The sequence below is a fragment of the Rhinolophus hipposideros genome (genome assembly GCF_964194185.1).
Source record: "Rhinolophus hipposideros genome assembly, chromosome: 15".
In the NCBI taxonomy this organism is placed as follows: Eukaryota; Metazoa; Chordata; class Mammalia; order Chiroptera; family Rhinolophidae; genus Rhinolophus; species Rhinolophus hipposideros.
The window spans coordinates 17,182,129-17,205,197 of record NC_138061.1 but is presented as its reverse complement, the minus strand read 5'-3'; the positions used below and the strand labels follow the sequence as shown (position 1 = coordinate 17,205,197).

Here is a 23,069-nt window from a genome sequence, read left to right as displayed (position 1 = left end):
TTCTAGAGAGAGACCAAAGTTCAAGGGGAGTGGTGACATGACCGGAACTGCGTTTTTCAGAAGAGCAGTCAACATGGCCACATGCAGATGGAACCAGGGAAGCAAGGCTGATAGCTGAGTGGTGAGATAAGCATAACTGAAGTTATTAGGGCCCGGTGCGGACTGACATCTTTCCCCTGGCTGATACCTCCCCCTCGTAGGCCATGAGCACGGCACAGTGCCTCAGACATACTAGGTTCTCAAGAAAAATGAAACCAAATGAGTAAATGTCTATGCGTCCCCAGGAAATCCCAGAGGCTAGATTATGAATGGCACAAGGGCTGCCTATGCCCAAATACTAAAGGAACCTCCAGTCTTTGGTATTTTCTTCTCTCTTAAATGAAACCAAGTCAAGGTATGTGGGGAAAACGAACAGCTGTCCAAAGATTCATGTCCTTTCCTTAGTGTGCAGTCGCTGGACAATGGCATCCCATCCTGGGCTTAATTTCTCAAGCTCCCTCGCATCTAAGTGCGGGGTCACATGACTAGCTATTACCAATGAAATGTGGGTGGGAAGTGATGTCTTGGTCAGGGTGTGCCCTCTCCACACCTCTTCTCCTTCTGCCAGCTGGAATGGTGGTGTCATAGGATGGAAAGAGCCTGGATCCCTGAATCACTTTTCTTCCTAATAGAAGAAAGTCACCCACAACCAGGAACACCCATTCTGGACTGCTATATGAACAAGAAACACGGCTCCACAGTACCGGGCCACTGAAACTTCGCAATGTTACCACAGCTAGCATTACTCTAATTAACAGAGTGGATAAAATCACTCTGGGATAAAAACCACTACCCCCACCCCAAGAGTCTGTTCAAGAAATACAAAACAAAACAGGAAGCCGACTCCAGGAGGAATGGGAGTAGGATCCAAAGAGTTTAGGAAAATCTGATTCATGTCTTCCAGAAGGAGGAACCATGAACACAGCCAAACACTCAGTTGGCAGAGTCACCCCTGACAGAACACGACCCTTTGACTAAGTCGATCCCAAAAGGGAAATCTGGGATGTTACAGATGAGGAGGAAGAATTCAGATTTCTAAAAAGCGTAGCTCCGGCCCCAACCGATGGTTCTCCTGGTTTGGGGCCAGTGATGCCCACCAAACCCAATGTCTGACTTACATGGTACATGAAAGCATCCCGATTACCAGGGAGAATGGACAATTCCTCACTGCAAAAGTGCCCCTGGGCCCAAACTCATTAATAGCACCACCTTTGTTCAGAGTTCCAAAAAAAAAAAAAAATCCTTAGAGCTGCAGATCCCTGAAGTGCCAAGTCCTTGCGTAATTATGCATTTGGGGTGTGTCTTCTCTCTAACACAGAACAGTGTGTGGGTGTCTGTATTTGTGTTTTGGAAAATACACAAAGGACAGAATTCAAGATTCCCCATCATTCTCCAACACTCTCCCTTCCCCACCCATAGGAGAAATTCCATCAATCCTGACTCTAGTCTGAAATGAAACAATTAGGAAGCAGAGCCACAGAGAACAGCGGCCTCTCTATTACTGAGGACGCCACTGTGGCACGTCACACACCAAGCCAATCCTTCCTCCTGGTCCTCAAAGTCCCGGCAAGGACCCAGAGTCCACTTAACAGTCACCCCAGCTATGCCCCACCTCTCTGCAAGGAACTCAGGGCCTCCCGTTGCCTTCTATAGATGGCACCACAAACACTTTCGAGTTCCAGACTTCCCAATGTCCTCTGCCATCTGCCTGCAAGGCCCACACTCAATCTATTCTATGGCTTCTCCTCTGAACCTTTCCCCTCTTCTCCGTTCCTCAAGCCAGCACCCCTGTACCCCAATCGGAGACCCTGCAATGGCCTCCTAACAGGCTTCTCAGTTCCCAGTGCCTCCCTTCTCCAGTCCATACTAAACACTGCTCCCTCAGACTGATCATGTCACGGTGGTGTTCAAAGACCCTCAGTGGGTTACTACTGTCTAACAGAACCTCGAGTCCTGACTCTGGCGGCCATGAAATGGGTGGCTCAGGAATGACCTTGGCCAGGCCCCTATTTTTCTTTCTTCTTCAAGGTTATCATTATTCATGGTCTCCTATTTCCATGGATTTGCTCATACTTCTCTATCTCCAAGCATCTAAATTCTACCTGTTCACATTCCAATGTAAATACACTTCCTCCATGAAGCTTTCCTTGATGCTGCCAGTTCAATGGATTCCCTCTCACCTCTGAATTCAGTCCGCACTTGATCTAAATCTGTGCTGTCCATTACGGTGGGCACCAGACACAGGTGGCCACGGAGCATAGGAAATGTCAGTGATGTGAATGAGAAACCGAATGTCTAATTTTATTTCCTTTTAATTAATGTAAATATAAATTTAAAAACTAATGTTCAAGATTCCGCCATTAAAATACTTTTAAGTATGTTTAGAACAACTGGGTATGTAAGTCTACTTTTTCAACTGTAAATTTTATGAAATCTAAAAACAGATAATATATTTCCAATGAACATTTTACATTCAGATTGAGATGTTCTGTGAATGTAAAATGCACACTGAACTTAAAGACTTAGTATAAGAAAAAGGAATGTAAACTGTCTCATTAATAATTTTTTATATTGATGTGTTGAAATGATATTTTTGACATCATGGGGTAAATAAAATATTTATTAAAATTAATTTCACTGTGCTATACATCGGAAACTAATATAAAATAATAATGAATGTCAACTATAATTTAAAAATGTGTGTGTGTGTGTGTGTGTGTGTGTGTGTGTGTGTGTGTGTGTAATCACAGCATGTAGTACAGCATAGGGAATACAGTCAACGGTATTGTAATAGCTCTGTACGAGGTCAGGGGTAGTAGACTTGGTGGAGTTATCACTTTGTGAGGGGAGTAAATGTCTAATCATTATGTTGTTTTGTACACCTGAAACTAATAATTACATTAAATTAAATTAAATTAAAAATTAATTTCACTGTTTCTTTTTAATTTTTTTAATATGGCTACATACGTGGTCTGACTATTAAGTTCGCAAACTCATCCTAGAAAAAGTGTTCCATACCTCATTGCTGAATATCACCACAGTCACCTTCCAAGTACTCCCCTTGGGAAGCTATGCACCGACGCCAGCACCTAGTCCACCCTTCAAGCAATTGGGGAACTCTTTTTCTGGAATGGCCATCAGAGCTGTTGTCATATTACCCTTGATGTCCTGAATGTCATCAGAATGCCTTCCTTTCAATATTTCCTTTATCTTTTGGGGGCCAGATCAGGTGAGTAGGGAGGGTGTTCAATACAGTTATTTGTTTACTGGCTAAAAACTCCCTCACAGACAGTGCTGTGTGAGCTGGTGCATTGTCGTGATGCAAGAGCCACAAATTGTTGGCAGAAAGTTCAGGTCATCTAACTTTCTCACGTCTCACGCAGCCTTTTCAGCACTTCCAAATGATAAACTTGGTTAACTGTTTGTCCAGTTGTTACAAATTCGTAACAAATAATCCTGCTGATATCAAAAAGGGTTAGCAGCATCATTGCAACAAGTTCGCAAAGTTAATTGTCACACCTCTATTTCTACTCAACAGTGCTAATCAAGTCCTTTCCTAACATTTTCGTTTAGCATTTTTGTCCGTGGCTTATCAACCCTTTAATCTCTTTAAGGGGGCCTTTTCCCTCATCCATCTTAATAATAGTAATAATAACAACAGCAGCAGCAGCTAATATAATAAGACTTACCAGGTGACAGACATGCTTTAAGCATTTACATCTATTAAGTCATTTAATCCTGACAACAGTCCGATGAGGTGGATGTGTCACTATCCCCTTTTTGCAGATGGGGAAACTGAGACCCAGAGAGTTTCACTGACACTTAGGAATCTGCAGTAACGTGCCTGAAGTCAAGAAGCTGTTGAAGTGGCAAACCTGGTATGTGAACCCAGTCTCCACAGCCATACACTTACCTGTATGCTCACCGCCTGCCCTCTGCATTTGCCCCAATACTTAGCACTGAACAAGCAGTCAGGAAGCATGCACCAAACAAACACAACACAACTTCTCCCACCACACAGGTCACATGGCTAAGATCAGCAAGAGAAATGACAGGTAAAGATTTAAAAGAAAAATGGCAGGGGGGGAGGGACAGCAAGAGCACAAGAATGAAAGTTTTTGAGGCACAAACAAAACAGTGAATGCTGTGATAGACTGACAGCTAATAAAGAGCACGGTTAACTTTTTGTGTTTTCAAGATACAGCTGGAAAACACATTTTTCTAGGCTTAGAGCCTCAGTTTCCTGATATAGGCAGGAGCTATCGAACTCCAACATTCCACGATCATTAGGAGACAAAGCACTGAGGGAAAGCCTGGAATATTACCTGTGGTTTGGCCAGCAGCACTTCCATTCCCAAAGTTGAACAAGGAATTGATTTGGATGTGTATTAGTCCCCCATTTACTGTCAAAGAGCATTTTTAAAAATCAGTAAGGGTATTGTACCCAAACCAGCTTTATGATGGCAAAAAAAGTTGGCTCGGGAACAGCACCCAGGACCCAGAATATTAAGATAAACTTGGCTTGACTACAAGAACATCCCCGATTAGTAAACATAGAGATTGTATCCTAACTCCAAGAAAGGTAAAACTGAAATACCAACACTACAAAGCTTCTAACACATCCCTCTCCAGAAACCTTCAACTTTTAATTCAAGTAGGACTCACAGTCAAATCTTTCCACACAGTGAGGCCTCCCTGGAGATTAAGGTTCATGAAGAAAGCAGAAGTGTCAGGCGTCTTTTGCTGGGGCTCCATGATAGCCTGTGAAACCCCTCTCAGAGGAAAGACCCAATTTCAGGCAAGTGTGACCTAGTGGACTGGGATGGTTACTTTTATGTGTCAACTTGACTGGGCTAAGGGGTTAGAAAGCTAGCTGGTAAAACATTATTTCTGGTGTATCGGTGACATTGATGTGGAAGAGATTAACATCTGAATCAGCAGACCAAATACATGCATACATGACTCTATGGTGGAACAGCGCTTTGTACATTGTCTCATCTCTCTATTAAATCTAAGCACAGTGAGCACAGGAATTCAGCCTTAAATTCATCTTTGTAACCCGACCGTACCGAGACCACATAAAAGCATGCAAACACTTGCTGACTCAATGACCTAAAAGACTAGATCCTAGAATCCTTTCATCCTCCTGCCTTTCAGCACCACACGAGGTCTCCAGCTCTCCAAACCCAACTCTCCCATATTTAAATCACTAGTGTTCTCAAAGATAAAGGGCACTGATTGAGTGCTTACTGAGTTGCTTCCATTAAAGGTGGTGGTTGTGGGGGAGGAAGGGTGATATTCAGAAACCATCCCTAAAACCTGCTAGTGTGGCGATCAAGACGACTTTCTGGCTGTTCTTCTGGCCACGCCAGAGGATGGGACAGTCTGGATGGGGAGAAGGGAGGAAGGACAGACAATTCCACTGGAGATAAGGTGAGACAGAGGAGATAGGGTAAAGTGTGCCAGCAACAGGAAGGCCCAGACTACGGCCACTTCATTTGTCCACTAATTCTTCCACAGTGTACTGAAAGCTAGCTGTAGTCACTGGAAACAAGGAAACCAGAATCAAACCAACAGGCAGTTAGTGGGACCCCACTGAACACAGGTCCCTGTGCCAAGCCATGGAGGACATGCTTAGGTGTGGGTCGACAACTAGAATCCAATAAACACATTCCTTAGGTCTGGCGGAGACAATGAAATGAGAGGAGAGGCTGGTAAGTTCCATCACTGGGCCAGCTGCACTCAGTACCTGGTGGGCGTCTCCCGACGGGATGATGTAGGCCTGGATCGGTTCTGTCACATACTCCAGGTTCCTCATGGCTTGTCTCAGCTGCCGAAGCAGCTCTGAAGTTACCTTTGGAGGCATTCTGCCGTCTGCAACAACAGGAGAGTTTGTTCCAAAACCAGCCTGCCCCATGCCACTCAATGACTACTCAATGGCAACTCAACGGGAGCCCCAGAGAAGCACCCAGCATGCTCTTACCCACTCCCAGATGCAGCTCCAAACTGACCACCCCACCACCAGACAAAAACTAAAGCTGCCAGATGCTCTTTGCTCCGACAGTTCATCCCTCCCTCCCCCAGCCCCTGGTAACAAATCCTTTTACTGTCTCCATAGTTTTCTCTTTTCCAGAAAGTTGTACAGTTGGAATCATGTAGTATACGGCCTTTTCAGATTGGCTTTTTTCACTTAACAATATGCATTTAAGGTTCTTCCATGTCTTTTTATGGCTCGATAGCTCATTTCTTTTCAGAATTGAATGATAATCCATTGTCTGGATGTACCACAGATTACTTATCCATTCACCTACTGAAGGATATCTTGGTTACTTCCAAATTTTGGCCATTATGAATAAAGCTGCCACGCACACCCACCTACAGGTTTTTGTGTAGACGTAAGTTTTCAACTCTTCTGGGTAAATACCAAGGCGCATGTATCATACACTACGTGTACATCATATGGGAAAAGTATATTTAGTTTTGTAAGAAACTGTCAAACTGTCTTCCAACCTGGCTGTACCATCTTGCATTCCCACCATTAACCAATGAAAACTCCTGTTGCTCCACATCCTCGTCAGCATTTGGCATTGTCAGTGTTTTGGATTTTGCCAACCCATTTTTTAAACAAACGAAAAATGTTTTACTCAACCAAAAAAGTTCTAAGGCACAATGCTAAGTAATGGAGAGCTACAGTGAGGCCAGTAAACTACAGGCTATCTTCAAGGAGTGACAGCCTGGCTCACTGAGGCTTGTACCCTGCGCGGGGTGGATCCTTTTCGGTGCTTTTTCCTTAACATTTTCATCTGCTGCTTCTCCTTCATGATCACCAGTACCTTGTGCTTCCACACAAGGTCAGTCGTGACGGTTTCCTCCAACAGATGTCCCTGTAACGTACCATACTGATCTCGGGACTCACTGAAAAAGTGCTCCATTCATATAATCTGCAGGAAGGGCAGCATCAGTCGCAGGCCTTGAAGCTCCGCCTCAAGAGTCTCCAAAGGACATAAGTACTGAGAGTCACTGGAGATGGTCCTATTCACAATCCAAACCTATCCATGTTCTTTGCATTCCAGCTGCTTCTGAATACTTTTCAGAAGGGCATCTTTTCCTTCTATCCGATGTACTGAGCCTATCATTTCTGACCTGTCTGAGAAAGAGGGTGAAGTATCTGGTCTGACCTAAGCTGGTATGTCAACACCTCCACTGAGTTCAAAATGAAGCCTACTGTGACCTCGTAAGCTTGCCACATCTGAAAACTTTATTATGACAGCTTTGAGGAGCTTCAGAATAGACTTAACGTCTTTCCAAACCATATGTCTGAGCAACTTAACAATCTTAGAGTCAAGCAAAAATGTTGACTTCCTTTGGAGCCGTATTTCAACCCTGACTGCACATTAGAACTACCAGGAAAACTTGTGATTTAATTAGTCTGGAGTACAGGTTAGGCGTCTGGAATTGTAAAAAGCAAATATATGATAGAAGCCAACATACCTTCTTTCAAGACCATTAATTTCCTTATAGACTCTGGCTTCTATTCGGGCCCATTCTGATTAAGGACTTTGATAGCACAGACCCAGTGTTTACAGTGCTGACTGCAGGATGTATCAAACACCATCAGTCATTAACCTCACCAAGAAAGTCAACAGGACCAATGGCAGGCCCAAAAGTCCTCAATTACAAACTGCACGCTGTCAAAGGCAGCCCAAAATGGAGCCAGTCAAAGACATCCTCTGCTTCCTGGGACCATAGCTCCCTCCTCACCACCACATTCTGAGCTTCACCACCATCTCCTGCCTCATCATTACATTCCTCCTCCTCACGGGCCCCCTCAGTGTCACCATATCATCAGCTTTGCTCTACGACAGTGGCATTGTCACACTTCTGCCCACAATGCCACCTGCCCCATCACCACTCTTCACACTTCTCCTGCTCCTTCCTCCCCATCCTTCATGCCCTGCACATTTGCATGTTGTCCTTGGTCAGATACAGCCAACTCTTTGTCACCTAAATCAGATACAGTGAAAGAACTGCCAACACCACAGCCCACAATTAGGATGGTAAGGGACAGCAACAGCAGAGCTGGAGAAGACAGCAACATGCAGTGGCTGTGGCAACGTGCTTGGCTGTGGAGCTGGACACAGGAGCAAGGTGGTTGAGACAGCTGTGGCCACAAGGTCAAGAGGCCTTGAAAGTAACTGAGTGGGTGAGCAGCTACTGCTGAGGAGGGGAAAACCTGGTGCAATTATAAGACCAAGCCATTAAGGTGGCAGAAGGTGAAAAGGCACTCAAGGTGGAGGAAATGAAAGGCATGGCTGGCAACGCTCATAGGGTCATTTTCATGAGGATTAAGTGGGTTACTACGTATAAAGCACTTAAAAACAGTGCCTAGCACATAGTAAATGTTATGTGCTTGCAAGTTAGATACACAAGTACCTAACTATAAAAGCAATATGACAAATGGTGCAACAGGTGTATATAGTGCTTCTCCTTAAGACATCTCTCTCCTTAAGAAGACGTCACCTTCATCTCCAAAGACATGTATCTAGCCCAGCACCTAACACACACATATGCTCACTCAAAGATGGCTGATGAATATCACAACTTTGTGTCTATGATCATTTCAGACTCAATATAACAGTAATTAACCTTCAGTGAAAGAAAGCTAGGATCTTAGAAGACGCCGTATAATGGCATCTGTTCATTCCACGTCCCATTACTTTTCAGAAATGTCAGGAGCAGCCAAGAGCGAATCAGGGTGTGCAGGGAAGTGGAAAGCCAAGAGCAACAAACCTAGGCCATGATGTAACATTAGCCCATACACTGCCAGGTATTTTTAAATCATGCTTTAAAATGAATGACTCATTTAAAAGCCTCTTGCATATGTGGGTCTGCTTTTAGAAATAAGTTCCTAAACCTTCAGCCTTTATCACAAACAAGACTTTTCACTGCTTGGAAATACATGAAAAGCACACCCTATTTACCTCGCTGGGTGGCTAGAAGAATTTAACATGAAAACATGTGTGAAAGCACCATACACTAGTACACAGTGGAAACTCAAGAAATATGATTTGAATCTAGATCTAAGGCACCAGCTGGGGTTCCTACACGCCTTGTTATAAGAATAGAAGGGACTGATTTATTCCAATTTCAGCATCTTAACACATGCACAGATGCCTAGCTGCTCCTCCAGCTTCAATAGCATTAGCGGTGGTGGCTTGTTTCTCTGTCCCACCGCTGAGTGAGGACCAAGGGCTTTATATATACATTGGTGGTTAATTCTCACAATAATCCTCCAAAGAAGATTTCACTATTCCCATTTTACAGGTAAAGGAACTGGATCATCAGGATGGGGATCTCTAATTCCCCAAGTCCATGCTCTATTACACCACATTATCTAGGGAATATAACAGAGGCTCTCTTAAAGCTTTCTAAGGAAAACAGCATGAACACAAGTGGGTTCTGGTTTCCAGCGGGGATCTATCTGCAACCTCAGACAACTGAAGCTCCTTGAACCTCTATTTCTTCAGATATAATAAAAAGAGAAGTTCTCTTCAAACTCTAAATTTGATGATTCTATCACTTTTTCCCTATCCTTACTTCCTCTTTTTCCCATTCCTTCTTCCTCTCCTTCCTGATATGGCCCAAAATTTATTGCATACATCTCTATTTTTTTAAAGGACCTAAAATTGTATGCAATTATAGCACTGATCTTCCAGAGAGAGAGCAGTCACGGTATCTTATGTGCTGCAAGTGATCAACTTTGTAAGTCCTCTAAAAGGAAGTCATGGTTCTCCTGAATAGTCCACAGAAACGTACTGGCTTACATGGGACAGAATGACAGAAATACACCACTTTTCAGAATTCAGGTTTCTGGCAACCCAAAAATACAATTAACTACTAGTTTTGGGGAGAAAGTATGGCTCCAGAAATTTTTCCCAAAAAGATTTTTCTGAATGCACATTCAATTTATAAAGCACAATCATATAGTACAAACTTTTCTCATTTCACAATTGTATGATGAAAATTGAAGGCAGTCAATAAAGGATTATATTAGAGATCAGAAAGACTAGGACTTTTTCAATAATAACCTATTACCATCACCAGCATCACCAGCACCACCACCACTCCAAGAATGGGAAATGCAAAAACTACAATTCTCTAACTGACTACCTTAAAAAACTAGTAAATATATAGAGACAATAACCAACTATACAGAAAGCCAAAGAACAAAATGGATATACATCCTCCCACCGCCAGCCATGACCAATTATTAATCCCTTGCCTTCTCTTTTTTCCCAACTTGAGAGAAAAATTTTAGGGGGACCTAAAATCCTTTTGAGATGTTCCATCTAATAATAAGCAAAATTATTACCTGTTTCCAAACCTGGCTCTCCTGAGTATGTCACCTCGTTAGGTTCAATTATTCTTAAATTTTTCAGCTGAAAATCCCGATGACTCGACCTAAGATGAGAAGGAACAGGTATTTCAGACTTTGACCAGAGTAAACGTGGAAAGGCTTAGTCAGAGAGGATATCAATTAACTTAGCAATTTCCTTTGTGTGTCAGAAAAACTCTTACCCAGTATCAGTGACGAAATAAATAAAAGCCTCAGCTAAAACCTGTAGATAAAACATCACCATGGCAGGTAAACCTTCTCAGGCCTAGCCCCTAGTTCATGAATTCTCTTTAGCAAAGTCTAATCTCTTGTTTAACTAGTATAAAAAGATTTATTTGCCATGACTATATGTGTCACATGTAAAAGTTCTATCTGAGACTTTTTTTAAATTTGCTTCTTCTTTCTTTGCGGTGTCCTATTCTTTCGCTACGGTTTCTATTCCCTCTTGGCTTTAATAATCTGTGGCCCTTGTTTTATAATTCATTTCAGACTGTCCAGGAGAAGGTTTGGGGACAGTAATCCTCCAGTTTGCTGAGTCTGCTGGTTCCCTCTTGGCAGGTCATTTCTTGTGTGCTTTGTAACCGTTTAGTGAGAGCTTATCTTCAGTGGAGACTATTTTATCTGTGAGATTGAGACACGCCCTGGGTTGTACAAGCACTACTGTCACTGTCATTTGCTTCTGAGATTAAGTTTCATTTTTAACTTCTTAGCTAAGAGATTTGCACACAAGTCTCCTGCCCCCATATGTGGATAGTCTGATACCCTGGACCCTTGGCAGTACGAAGGCCTATAGCATCTGATAACCTTCCCAAGACGCAGCTTACCAGCTAAGTTCCCCTAAATTCAAGCCTTAAATTCCACTAAATTTCTGGCACCTGAGGATTTCTTTTTCTTTTAAGTCCATCAGTCAACAAATATTTATTGAGAATCTTCTATAATCCAGGCCTATTCTAGACACAACAATGAACAGAACAGACATCTGAAGAGGTTTATATGAGGGTAGGGAGGGAGAGTGCTGGGAGGAGAGGATAAAAGAGGAAGGCAACAGATACGAAACAAGAATACAGTATGTCAAGTAGTGGGTATGTGTTCTATGAAACAAAATAAAGCAGGGCAGGGGAAAGGTTATTTGATATGGGGTTGTCAGGCAAGGCCTCTTTGCTAACAGATGACAACATTGTAGCAGAAACTTTTTTTAAAAAGTGAGGGATTAATATATGTGGCTATCTAGCGGAAGAACATTCCAGAAAAGAAGAACAGCAAGTGCAAAGGCCCTAAGGAAGGAGTATGACTGATACACCAGAGGGCAAGCAAGGAGGCCAGTGTGCTATGGTTGTGTGTGTTGGGAGATTGGGAAGTAAGTGGTTAGGAGACAAGCTCAGAGGGACAAGGAACCTGTTACAGGCTGTAGAAAGCATTTCAGATTTTACTCAGCTATGAACTTAAAAGGAATTTGGTTATAATTTTACCACATTTTTATGTACTAGTAGAGGAAGGGGGGTCCACATTAGCTCAGTCCATCCCACAGACAGAACCAAAAGACCAGACATTTTTACCAGTCACTCCAGCCTGCTCTCAGATGCCTGCTATTTTAATTTCACTGGACAGAATGAGATGTTCTTTACTAGGGGAACCATATATTCTTTCATTAAAAAGTGAGACACCTCAATATTTGTTATAAATATAAATGCAAATAACCTCAACAAAATACTAGCAAACTGAATACAGTAACATATAAAAAGGATCATACTCCATCACCAAGTGGAATTTATTCCAGGAACACAAGATTGGTTCAACATCCAAAAAGTATTATAATACACACTATTAAGAGAAGAAAGAACAAACACTGGGCCGACGTGGTGGCCCAGGTGGTTGGAGCGCCGTGCTCCTAACACGGAGGTTGCCAGTTTGTTTCCCACATGGGCCAGTGAGCTGCGCCCTCTACAGCTAAGATTGTGAACAACAGCTCTTCCTGGAGCTGGGCTGGAGTGGGTCACCGTGGGCTACTGTGGGCAACCGACCGCCTCAGCGGGGGGTCGCAAGGCTCATAATACCACCAGCATGGGCCAGGGAGTTTTGTCCTACATAATTAGTCTGAGAAACAACAGTTTGACACGGAGTTGGGAGTGGGGGAAACAGAAGAAGGGAAAAAAGGAAAAAAGAACAAAATCTATATGATAACCTCAAAAGAGACAGAAAAAGCATTTGACAAAATCCAACACCCCTTTATGATAAAAGCAGTCAAACTCAAAAAGAAACTCCTCAACCTGATCAATAACATTACAAAACCCACGGCTAACATCATCCTTAAGGTAAAAACGCTGAATGTTCTTCCCCTAAGATCAGAGATGAGACACTCTAGCCACTTCTAGTCAACACTGTACTAGAGGTTCTATCCGGGGCAATTAGGCAAGAAATTGAAATAAAAGCAACCATAATAGAAAAGAAGAAATAAAACAATTTCCATTTGCAAATGGCATTCTATATCTAGAATATAAAAAAACCTACAGAATCCACCAAAAAAAAAAAAATTAGAGCTGATAAACTCATCAAGAATGCAAGATACAAAACCCAATACACAAAAATCAATTATATTTCTATATACTTGTAATGAATAATCAAAAAATTGAAATTAACAAAAGTTCGTTTACAATACAATCAAAACAACACATACCTAGGAACAAATTTAACAAAAGAGGTCTAAAACTTATACTCCAAAAACTATAAAACGTTGTTGAAAGAAATTTAAAAAGACCTAAATAAATGGAAAGACATTCCATGTTCATGGATTGTATGATTTAATATTGTTAAAATGGCAATACTCCCCAAAATAATCTAGTCAATGCAATACCTATCAATTCCAGCTAGCTTCTGTACAGAAATTGACAAGCAGATCCTAAAATTCATATGGAAATGCAAGGAGTCCAGAATAGCCAAAACAATCTTGAAAAAGAACAAAGTTGGAGGAGTCACCCTTCATGATTTCAAAACTAATACAACTACAGTAATCAAGACAGTGTGGTATCGGGCGGCCGGATGGCTGTTAGTTAAAGCGCGAGCTCTCAACAAAGCGAATGACTGGACTTGGAGCTGAGCTGCGCCCTCCACAAAAAGACTAAAGGACAATGACTTGGAGAAACACACAGTTTCCCCAATAAAAATTTTTTATTGCATTTATTCCCCAATAAAATTTTTTTTAAAAGTGTGGTACTGGCATAAGAATAAACGTATAGATCAATGAAACAGAATTGAGAGTTCAGAAATAAACCTTCACATTTACTGTCAATTAATTTTTGACAATGGTGCCAGAATCATTCAATGGAGAAAAATAGTCTCTTCAACAAATAATGCTAGGGGGCCAGCCCAGTGGCTCAGGTGGTTAGAGCTCCATGCTCCTAACTCCGAAGGCTGCCTGTTCGATTCCCACAGGGGCCAGTGGGCTCTCCACCACAAGGCTGCCAGTTCAATTCCTTGAGTCCCACAAGGGATGGTGGGCAGAGCCCCCTGCAACTAAAAGTGAACACAACACCTTGAGCTGAGCTGCTGCTGAGCTCCCGGATGGTTCAGTTCGTTGGAGCGCGTCCTCTCAACCACAGGGTTGCCGGTTCGATTCCCGCAAGGAATGGTCAGCTGTGCCCCCTGCCACTAGCATCGGCAACTGGACCTGGAACTGAGCTGCGCCCTCCACAATTAAGACTGAAAGGACAACAAATTGAAGCTGAACGGCACCCTCCACAATTAAGATTGAAAGGACAACAACTTGACTTGGAAAAAAAGTCCTGGAAGTACACACTGTTCCCAATAAAGTCCTGTTCCCCTTTCCAATAAAATCTTTAAAAAAAAAAAACAAAACAAATAATGCTAAGAAAAATAGATACACACATGAAAAAAAAAAATCAAACTGTACCTCTATCCTCACACCATACACAAAAATTAACTCAAAATGGATCACAAACATAAATGTTTTCTTAGAAGAAAACAGGCATAAATCTGCGTGACTTTGAGCGAGGCAATGATTTCTTAGGACAGCAAAAGCAACAAAAGAAAAAAGATATACTGGATACAGTTAAACAAGACTTTTGTGCTTCAAAGGATATATCAAGAAAGTAAAAAGACAACCCTTAAAATGAGAAAAAATATTTTCAACTCATAAATCTGGTAAGAGTCTAGTATCCAAAGTATATAAAGAGCTATTGCAATTCAACAATAAAAAGACAAATACCCAATTTTTAAATGGGCAAAGATTCTAAATAGACATTTCTCCTAAGAAGATATACAAATGGCCAATAAGCACATGGAAAGATTTTCAACATCATTATCCATTTGGGAGACGCAAATCAAAACTACAACTAGGTACCATTTCACATACACTAGGATGATTATAATTTTAAAAACAGACAATAGCAAGTATGGGCAAGGCTGTGGAAAAATCAGAACCCTCAAACATTGCTAGGAATATAAAATGGTACAGTGGCTTTGGAAAACAGCCCAGAGTTCCTCAAAAAGTTAAATGTAGAGTTAGTTACCCTATGACACAGCAAGTTCATTCTTAGGTGTGGAAAATTGATAACATAAGTCCATATAAAAACTTGTAAACAAATGTTCATAACAATATTGTTCATAATATCCAAAATAAAGACCAAACTTGCTCAAAGCCTCCTAGTTATTTGGTGACAGAGTTAGTCTAGAACTAGACTCCAAGACTCCTAACTTCCAGCTCAGTGCTCTTCCCCTTCCCAGGACTTCTTCAGCCTACACGTTCTCAACATCATTATGTGCCATGAGGTGGCTAAGGGGAAAGAAGCGTACAGAGAACTTCTTGTTCAATCTTTGCATAAGATGGTTAGGGTACATTTTTCTCCCTCTCTCTTTTTTGTTTTTAAAGAAATCCCAGCAGGGTTCTTGTTATCCTCCCCTTTCTCTGAGCCCATGATGAGAATCATCCATGTCTATGACTCAGGATGGGATAAAACAAAGACCTCGTAAGGTGAGACAAGGGTAGAATAGAACAAGTTCTAGGATGGGGAAATGGGCAATATTGTCATTGCCTATCCAGAATCCATCCCTCCTTCTTTTGATCACAGCACCTTGGTTTTCCTTTTGAGAATGTCTCTTGTCCGTTTTCAGTCCACAGAGTTGGGATGAGTCTCACCCACTCACCCACCAAGTTCTGGGACACGGGCCTGGTCAATCCATCCTTCCGGCCATGACTGGTTCAGGGATGGTCATAAGGATCAAATCAGCCCCGTAAGAATCAGATCTGAGATTTCTGCTCCAACCATTAAGTAAGAGAAGTCTACTTCTGCTGGGGCTGTCAGCCTAGAACTGTCATAACTTGCCATAACGTTAAGGCTTGCCTATCAGTGAAGCCAATACTGAAGAAATCAGAGCCAAGAGGTACAAAAGAGAGAAAAGTCTGATGCCAGTGTTGGCCTCCTGGACTCAGCTGCACTAGAAGCCAGCTCAACCCCTTTTCACTTAAGTCAATTTCACTTCAGTTTCCATCACCTAAACTGAGTCATTTTCACGCTGAATGGCACTCAAATTCTGACATCAGCAGGGTAGCTGCCTGGAGCAAATGGCCTCTCTTCTCTCAGCCTCTCAGTGGCCTCCTGTGTGAGGTAAGGAGCCTGTATCAGCTAATGCTGATGTTGAGCCTTCGGCTCCTAAAATCTTGTAATTCTATGAACCCAGCAAAGACCACCTTGGTCCTCAAAGTCTACTTCTCCACCTAGGGCCTAACTCATCATTTATTCGCTGGCGTGACCCCATTTCCAGCATTTAACATGCACGCAGCTCCTTCCACATGCAAGTTTGCTACACCTCACCATACCCTTCCACAGGGCAGGCATGGTCCTCATCTCTAACGTGCTGTAGCAAGGCCAAGTCCAGGTAAAGGATGGCTTGGGATCTGTCCACTCACAAACACAAGTACAAGCCATGGTCTGTGTTCAGCACGTGAGCCTGGTCATGCTGCCAAGTGTGTTCATTTAAGTTTCAACCGGTTGGAGGATGGCTGGACCCCTGTGGCTCTCCAGGAAGTTTGGCTTGTGGCCTTTGTGAACTCTGAAGGTATCGCCCAGTCTCCCACTTTGTTAGCTGCTCTGATAAGTATACCCTGGCTGTGGGGGGAGAATAGGCTAAGACGTATTGAATGTCGGACTGGGGGAGCATCCTTCTCACCTCCCTGTATCCCGGGGGAAAACAGGACAGGTTACTGGGGGGACTTTCCTGGCGCTTAAGCCAAAGTATTCCCTTACACAGCCTTCTGAAACCCCGTGGGTAGGGTGGGGCCGCGGTTGCCCATCTTTGTGATGATGACAGATGAGTAAGGCGAAATGCAGGTGTCAGTATCGTCAGGGTTGTCATTTGATGATTAAATTACCAGGATACAGGGGCGAGGGCAGGAACTCGCCTACCTCCCTGGACCCCGGGAGGAGCCACGACAAGTCAACTTCCTGCACCAGTGGGGCCTCCCTGCTGGGCCGGGGGCCGCGACGGCCACCTCCCCCTCGGGCCGAACTCAGCAGCTTCTGCGGATACACTCCTGCGGGGACCGCGCTCGCGGTGCCTGGGGGTGCCCGCGGCCCCGCGGGAAACAAACCGGAACTTGCCCGGCTGCACGGCTCCCTCCCCCAGCTCTCGCTCGGGGGACTCCGGCAAGCCCCGGCCCTCGCCAGCTGTGATGGGCCGCCCGCAGCTCCTCACCCGCTCGTCCCTCCCTTCTGGAGGGCCACACGCGCGCCCTGGCCCGGGGAGCCGCGCGCTGCCCCGACGCCGGCTCCCCGGCAGTCCCCTCACCTTACTCGCGGTGCCTTTCTGGAGGCTGCCATTCGGCAATGACGCGCCGCGACCCACGTCAGGAGAGCGCAGACCAGCTGATCACCCGCCCCAGGGCTGGAGGGTGGGAGGCCGGCCGGTGCGCAAGCTGCAGGCGCGCGCACCGGGCCAGCCACGCCCCCCTGAGTGGAGTGCGCGGGCGCGGGGCCCCGCCCAACCACAGGCCCCGCCCACCAGCCCACAGGCCCCGCCCGCCCGCCCGCCCGGTCTCCGGCGGCGCGGTCCTGCAGGAGGGGGCCGGCCTGCGTTTTCCACCCAGCGTTTCCGTAGTGGCTGTTAGGGAGTGGATACCGTGCTGTGGCTCGTCTTTTCTGTTCATTTTGCTTAGCATTCCCCAAAGAGGGAAAAGAAGGGCTTTGTCGCCTGAAGGGGCGGAGGATGCAATGAGCGGCGCGCCTGGGATGTTAGGGCCTTGAGGAAGGTGGAGAGGAGCGTCACATGGCCAGTTCTGGAAGTACCTCCGCTGGGTCTCACTTCCTGAGGTTTTGGAGGTGTCCCCCAACTCACTGCTCCAACAGCTTCAAAATCCTGCTGCCCATTCCACTTGCATCACTAATAGACACCCTAAACTTAACATGTCCGAATGGCACTGCTGGCCAATGTGCTCCACCAGTCTAAGCCATCTCATGCAGTGACTATTCTTTCCGATGCTCGGGCCAAAATCCCAGAGTCATCCCTGCCTCACCTTTCACACCCCACATCCAATCTGTCAGAAACTCATTTTGGCCTTGTCTTCAGAATAGATCCTTAGTGCCACCACTTCTCACCACCTCCAGTTGTATCCACTCTAGTCTGTGTCACTACTGACTCATCCATGTGATTGATTGCACTGGACTCCCTACTGCCACCAGGCACCTGCACAGTCCAACCTAAACATAACTGCCAGGTCATTTCTTTGAAGTCTGAGATCATGTCCCTATTCTGCTTAGCACTTGCCCATGATTCCTCACTTCAGTAAAGCTAAAAGCTCTACATGATCTACTCCTAACCTCAGTTCCTTCTCTTCTCACATTGCTCACTCTGCTCCAGCTAAATCCACCTCCTTGCCATCCTTGAAAAAGCTGGGCACACTCGTGCCACAGGGCCTTTGGACTCGCTCCTCCACATATCCGAGCTCCCTTCCTCACCTTGCTTTCAAATCTTCCATCAAGTATCACCTTCCCAATGAGACCTACCCTGAATACCCTATTTAAAATTATAACCCCCCAACATTTCTGATCCCCCTTACTCTGCTCTATTTTTTTTCATAGCACTTAATTGCCTTTTAACATGATAAAAAAAATCTATATGTATTATATTCTGCCCCCCTTACACACACACACATACACACAGACACACACACGCACACAGAGCCATCTGTGCAGAAATTGTGTCTCCTTTGTTTAATGATAAAAAAAATCCGTGATATGTAGTAAGTTCTCATTATTATTTTCTGCATGAATGAATGCCCCCAGAATGCACAGTCCTCAAGGGTAGGAACGGTGGCTCTCTTGTTCATTGTTATATGCTTAGAACAGCACCTGGCACAGAGTCAGCACTTAAGAAATATTTGCTAAATGAAAGTGACCACCTTTTTAAAGGTGATCTACATCTGTTGCTTTGACCTTGGTGAAAGGCCTAATACACCTGTAATCAAATAGGTTCTGTTGCCTTCAAGAGCTCAAAGTTCTAGCTGTTATTCAATAAGCATTTGGACAAGCTAAATTCGGCCCTGTAGAAAAAGTATGAAAGAAATGAAAGATGTGGCGCCTTGGAAAGCAGCAGACGTCTGTTCCATTTCCCCAAATTCATGGAGCCAAAAAGAGAGAGCTTGAACATAAAATGACTGGTTCCAGCCCACATCTGAGAAATGATGGAAAAGATCAAGTTGTAACAGAAAAAAGGAGATGTCAGAGAGATAGATAAGTGGAACCTAAAGGGGACAGGTATTTCATAATCACGTTGCCTAGGAGGAGTCCGCTCAGAATTTATGGCATCTGGCTTTAGGGGAGAAAAAGAGAAATACTTTGTGTTCCCTGAAACAGATTTGCAGTCCCGTTTGCAGTATAACAAACACCCTCCTCCCTCCCGAACTTCTTTCAGCTGAGCTGAATTATCACCCGAGGGTGAGAACGCTGGGGTTATGTCAGGCTCTGCTCAAATATTCGAAGAGGTGGAACAGTCACACCATCATTTTCTGAGCATTATGTGCCTAGCCCACAATGATCCAATGAGCAAAAGACTCTTATCCTCATTTTACTGGTTGAAGAGACAGGTTTGCAGAGATTAAATCGCTTGCCCAAAGACCACAAGCTACTAAGTGACGGGGCTGTGGTGTACATTCAGGCAGAGGGATGGATTCCTAGCCCCAAACACTTAATTACTAAGTTATATGGAAGGAACACTAGAAGTATGTCATCCAAAGAGCCCACATAGTGGAAGGAGAGAGGCAACAGGATTCATCATTCCTCATTCAAACTCAGACTGGATAGGTTTTAAATGTAGCCAGAAATATTGTGTGGAAACATGGATTGAATTGTGTCCTCCCAAAAATCTTATGTTGAAGCCCAAACCCAGGTCTCTGTGGCTGTGTAATCAGTTAAGATGAGGTCATACTAGAGTATGACCCTCATGCAATGACTGGTGTCCTTATAAAAAGGGCAAATTTGGACACAGAGAGAACACCAGGTGAAGATGAAAGCGAAAATCAGGGTGAAGCATCTACAAGCCAAGGAATGCCAAAGATTGCCCACAAAACACCCAAAGCTAAGAGAGAGGCCCTCCGAAGGAACCAATTCTATCGATGCCCTGATCTTGGACTTCCAGACTCCAGAACTGTGAAACAATAAATTTCCATTTAATCTGCCTAGTTTGTGGTACTTTGTTATGAAAGCCCCAGGGAACAAAACAAAATGAGTTCTAAATGTCCAAGTGTATGAATTGCAGAACTGTTATTTTGGCCACACAACATTCACCCATTCTCCTTCTGGTTACCATCCTCCTATTTCCCTCTGAGGGCCCATCTTTTTTCCTCCTTCCCTCCTTTCCTCAGTCTCAATCTGTACTATCACGGTGTAACACTTGGATTTCAGGAGTCTATGGTGATCCAGGGATAAGCCACCAGGGTAGGCTTAGAGATGGCTATGGGACCAGTACAGTGAAATCTTCATGGTGAGTGCTGGAACAGAGCTTTGTTCTCCTCTGCCAGGCTAGATAGAGCCTGGACGTATATACTCCCGAACTGTTGCCTCCACATGCAACATGTGAATGGCACCGAAGCATCAGAAGGCAGAGCAAAAATGGAGGAAGAGAAGCAGAAACCTCATAACACTGTATGAGGCCTGAATCCTGCCGTGCTTGAAACTAGATCCGCCACTGGACTTTTCAAATGTCAGCCAAAAAATTTCCTTTTGTGTTTAAGTCAGTTTGACATGGATTTTCTGTTACTTGCAATCAAAACTCCTCACTGAATCATGTTAAGTTATGTGCCATCTATACAACTGAATGCTATACATGAAGTAGATAATAATGGTTTAATATTCATTAGCTATGAACTAAGAAATGGAAAAAGTAAACTATAACACAATGTAATATCCCATTAATATAATATAATCTGATATAGGTGTGGTGTTTTTTTAGGGAAAATGATTCACAAAATATTAACAGTGCTTCTCTCAAGGTAGCAGAATTTGGGGTGATCTTAATTTTGCTATGCTTTTTGGGTTGGTATTTTTTTTTGAGATTTTTTTTTTTTTTGATTTAAAAGAAACTTGAAGAACTAATCATTTCTCTCACTTTTTCTCCTTTGAAGATTGACTGAAGGACCGGTTCCATCCTTCAAATCTGAGCACCACCTACAGCAATACTCCTCCAGTATTCAAACTGATAACTGGTGATGATCTGACCATTGATTGAGGGCGGTGGGGGGACAACATCCTTTTTGATAAACCCCCAGATGAAAGGACTAAAAAAAAATAGAAATTCTTATACGCTATCAAACAAAATTACAACATCAGAGGAGGGTTTTAACATTTTCAAATAGTTTGTTCTAATAAAATTGATAGTTACAGGAACAGTGGTGAGTGCCTCATAAATTGTTAGTTATAACGTGGCCTTATTTTTTATCAAGTTAACTGAAAGATAGGCTTGTGGTTACACCCTAGAAAAGAATGAAAGAAGAAAAGCCAAATTTCAGGATTGTAGAGTCTGCCAGAACAATGTACTGTAAATTAAGGGTGGGAGAATGCATTTGGCTGAGTTCCGAATCCACTCACCCTTTGTATTCAATGAAAACTGAACTCAGACCTTTTGATATCTGAGTTCCATTTACTCTTGGCAAAGTTCACTTCTCTGGTTCAAATTAAAAAAAAAAAAAATGGCCCAGAGGGTTTCTTGGACATCAAATGGTTCTTGCACAAACAACATATTGATGAGCTAAGTGTAAATGAATCAGAAACTTACAGAGTAAGTAACTGTGAAACACCCTCCCATGCTATAGGAAAAAATGGCTCAGGGAAGCACTACGTTTGTTTTTCCTTTAAGGAGTGTTCCTTTTTACCCTATTTTATCCCTTTCTCAAGAAGTCTTTCAGAGATCTTTATAAAATGTATCCAGCTATTCCTGATGCTGATGTCTCACAATCCCTTCTTGGCTGTGCCTTGAAAGCTGGGCTTTGGATAGAGGCAGCATGGCCTAGAGGTTAAGGTCAAGAGACAAGTTCTGGCCCTGGCTCTGCCACTAAATAGGCGAGTGACTTTGGAATCAGCAGATCATCCTCTTCTCTGATTTCCTAAGAATTTGGGTTTCACCAGCCCCTTTCTATCCAGCCCCTGCTATCCATTTGGTCATGTCTTAATCAGAGGACTTGAAGTTGGCAGCCTGGCAGATATGTTTATGTGACCCTCACTGAATTCTTTTATTTTGTAATAGTTTTATTGAGATACGATTCATATATCATACAATTCATCCACTCAAAGGATGCAATTCAATGGTTTTTAGTATATTCACAGAATTGTGCAATCATCACCATGATCAATTTTGGAACATTTTATCACCCCAAAGAGAAACATGCATGCTTTAGCACTGACCTCCCATTTTCCTCCATCCTCCTCACTCTAGGCAACCACTAATCTACCATCTCTACAGATTTGCTTCTTCTGGACATGTCATATCAATGGAACTTACAATATATGGTCTTGTGTGACTGGCCTTTTTCACTTATCACAATGTTTTCAAAGTTTATCCATGTTGTAGCATGTATCAGTACTTGATTTCTTTTTATTGCCAAATAACATTCTATATAATGTTTATCCATTCATGACTTGATGGGCGTTTGGGTTGTTTCCACTTTTTGAATATTGTTAATAATGCTGCTATGAGTATTCATGTGCAAGTTTTTGTGTGGACATGTTTTCATTTCTCTTGAGTATATATCTATGCATTAAAATGTTGAGGCATATGGTAACTCTATGTTTAACCTTTTGAGGAACTGCTAACTGTTTTCCCAAGTGGCTGCACCATTTTACATTACCGTCAGCAGCGTATGAATGTTCCAATTTCTCCACATTCTCACCAACACTTATTATCCTTTCCTTTTGATTCTAGCCATTCTTAGCGGATATGAAATAGTATTTTACTGTGCTTTTGATTTGCATTTCCCTTATAGCTAATGACATTGAGATTCTTTCATGTACTTATTAGCCATTTATATATCTTCATTGGAGAAATGTCTATTCAGATCCTTAGCCCATTTAAATTTTTTTTATTAAGCTGTAAGCATTTTTAATATATTTTAGATGCAAGTCCTTTATCAAAT

The 23,069-nt window shown here is 43.2% G+C and overlaps 1 protein-coding gene across 9 annotated transcripts in view; it reads right to left on the bottom strand.

Annotated features, from left to right (window-relative positions):
- Nucleotides 1-17,391, bottom strand: part of XPNPEP1 (X-prolyl aminopeptidase 1) — a 48,495-nt gene extending 31,104 nt beyond the window's left edge. The window contains exons 1-4 of one of the 9 annotated variants that reach the window (XM_081074948.1): nucleotides 17,237-17,375; nucleotides 13,965-14,131; nucleotides 10,412-10,500; nucleotides 5,789-5,913 (exon numbers count right to left, since the gene is read on the bottom strand). In XM_081074948.1, the coding sequence (XP_080931074.1) occupies nucleotides 5,789-5,905 (117 nt within the window). In that variant the 5' untranslated portion in view covers nucleotides 5,906-5,913; nucleotides 10,412-10,500; nucleotides 13,965-14,131; nucleotides 17,237-17,375. Of the gene's footprint in view, nucleotides 1-5,788; nucleotides 5,914-10,411; nucleotides 10,501-13,964; nucleotides 14,132-16,854 lie in introns of all 9 variants that reach the window. The other 8 variants (XM_081074951.1, XM_081074945.1, XM_081074947.1 and 5 more) reach the window with 8 other exon arrangements.
- Nucleotides 17,392-23,069: the final 5,678 nt, after the last annotated feature.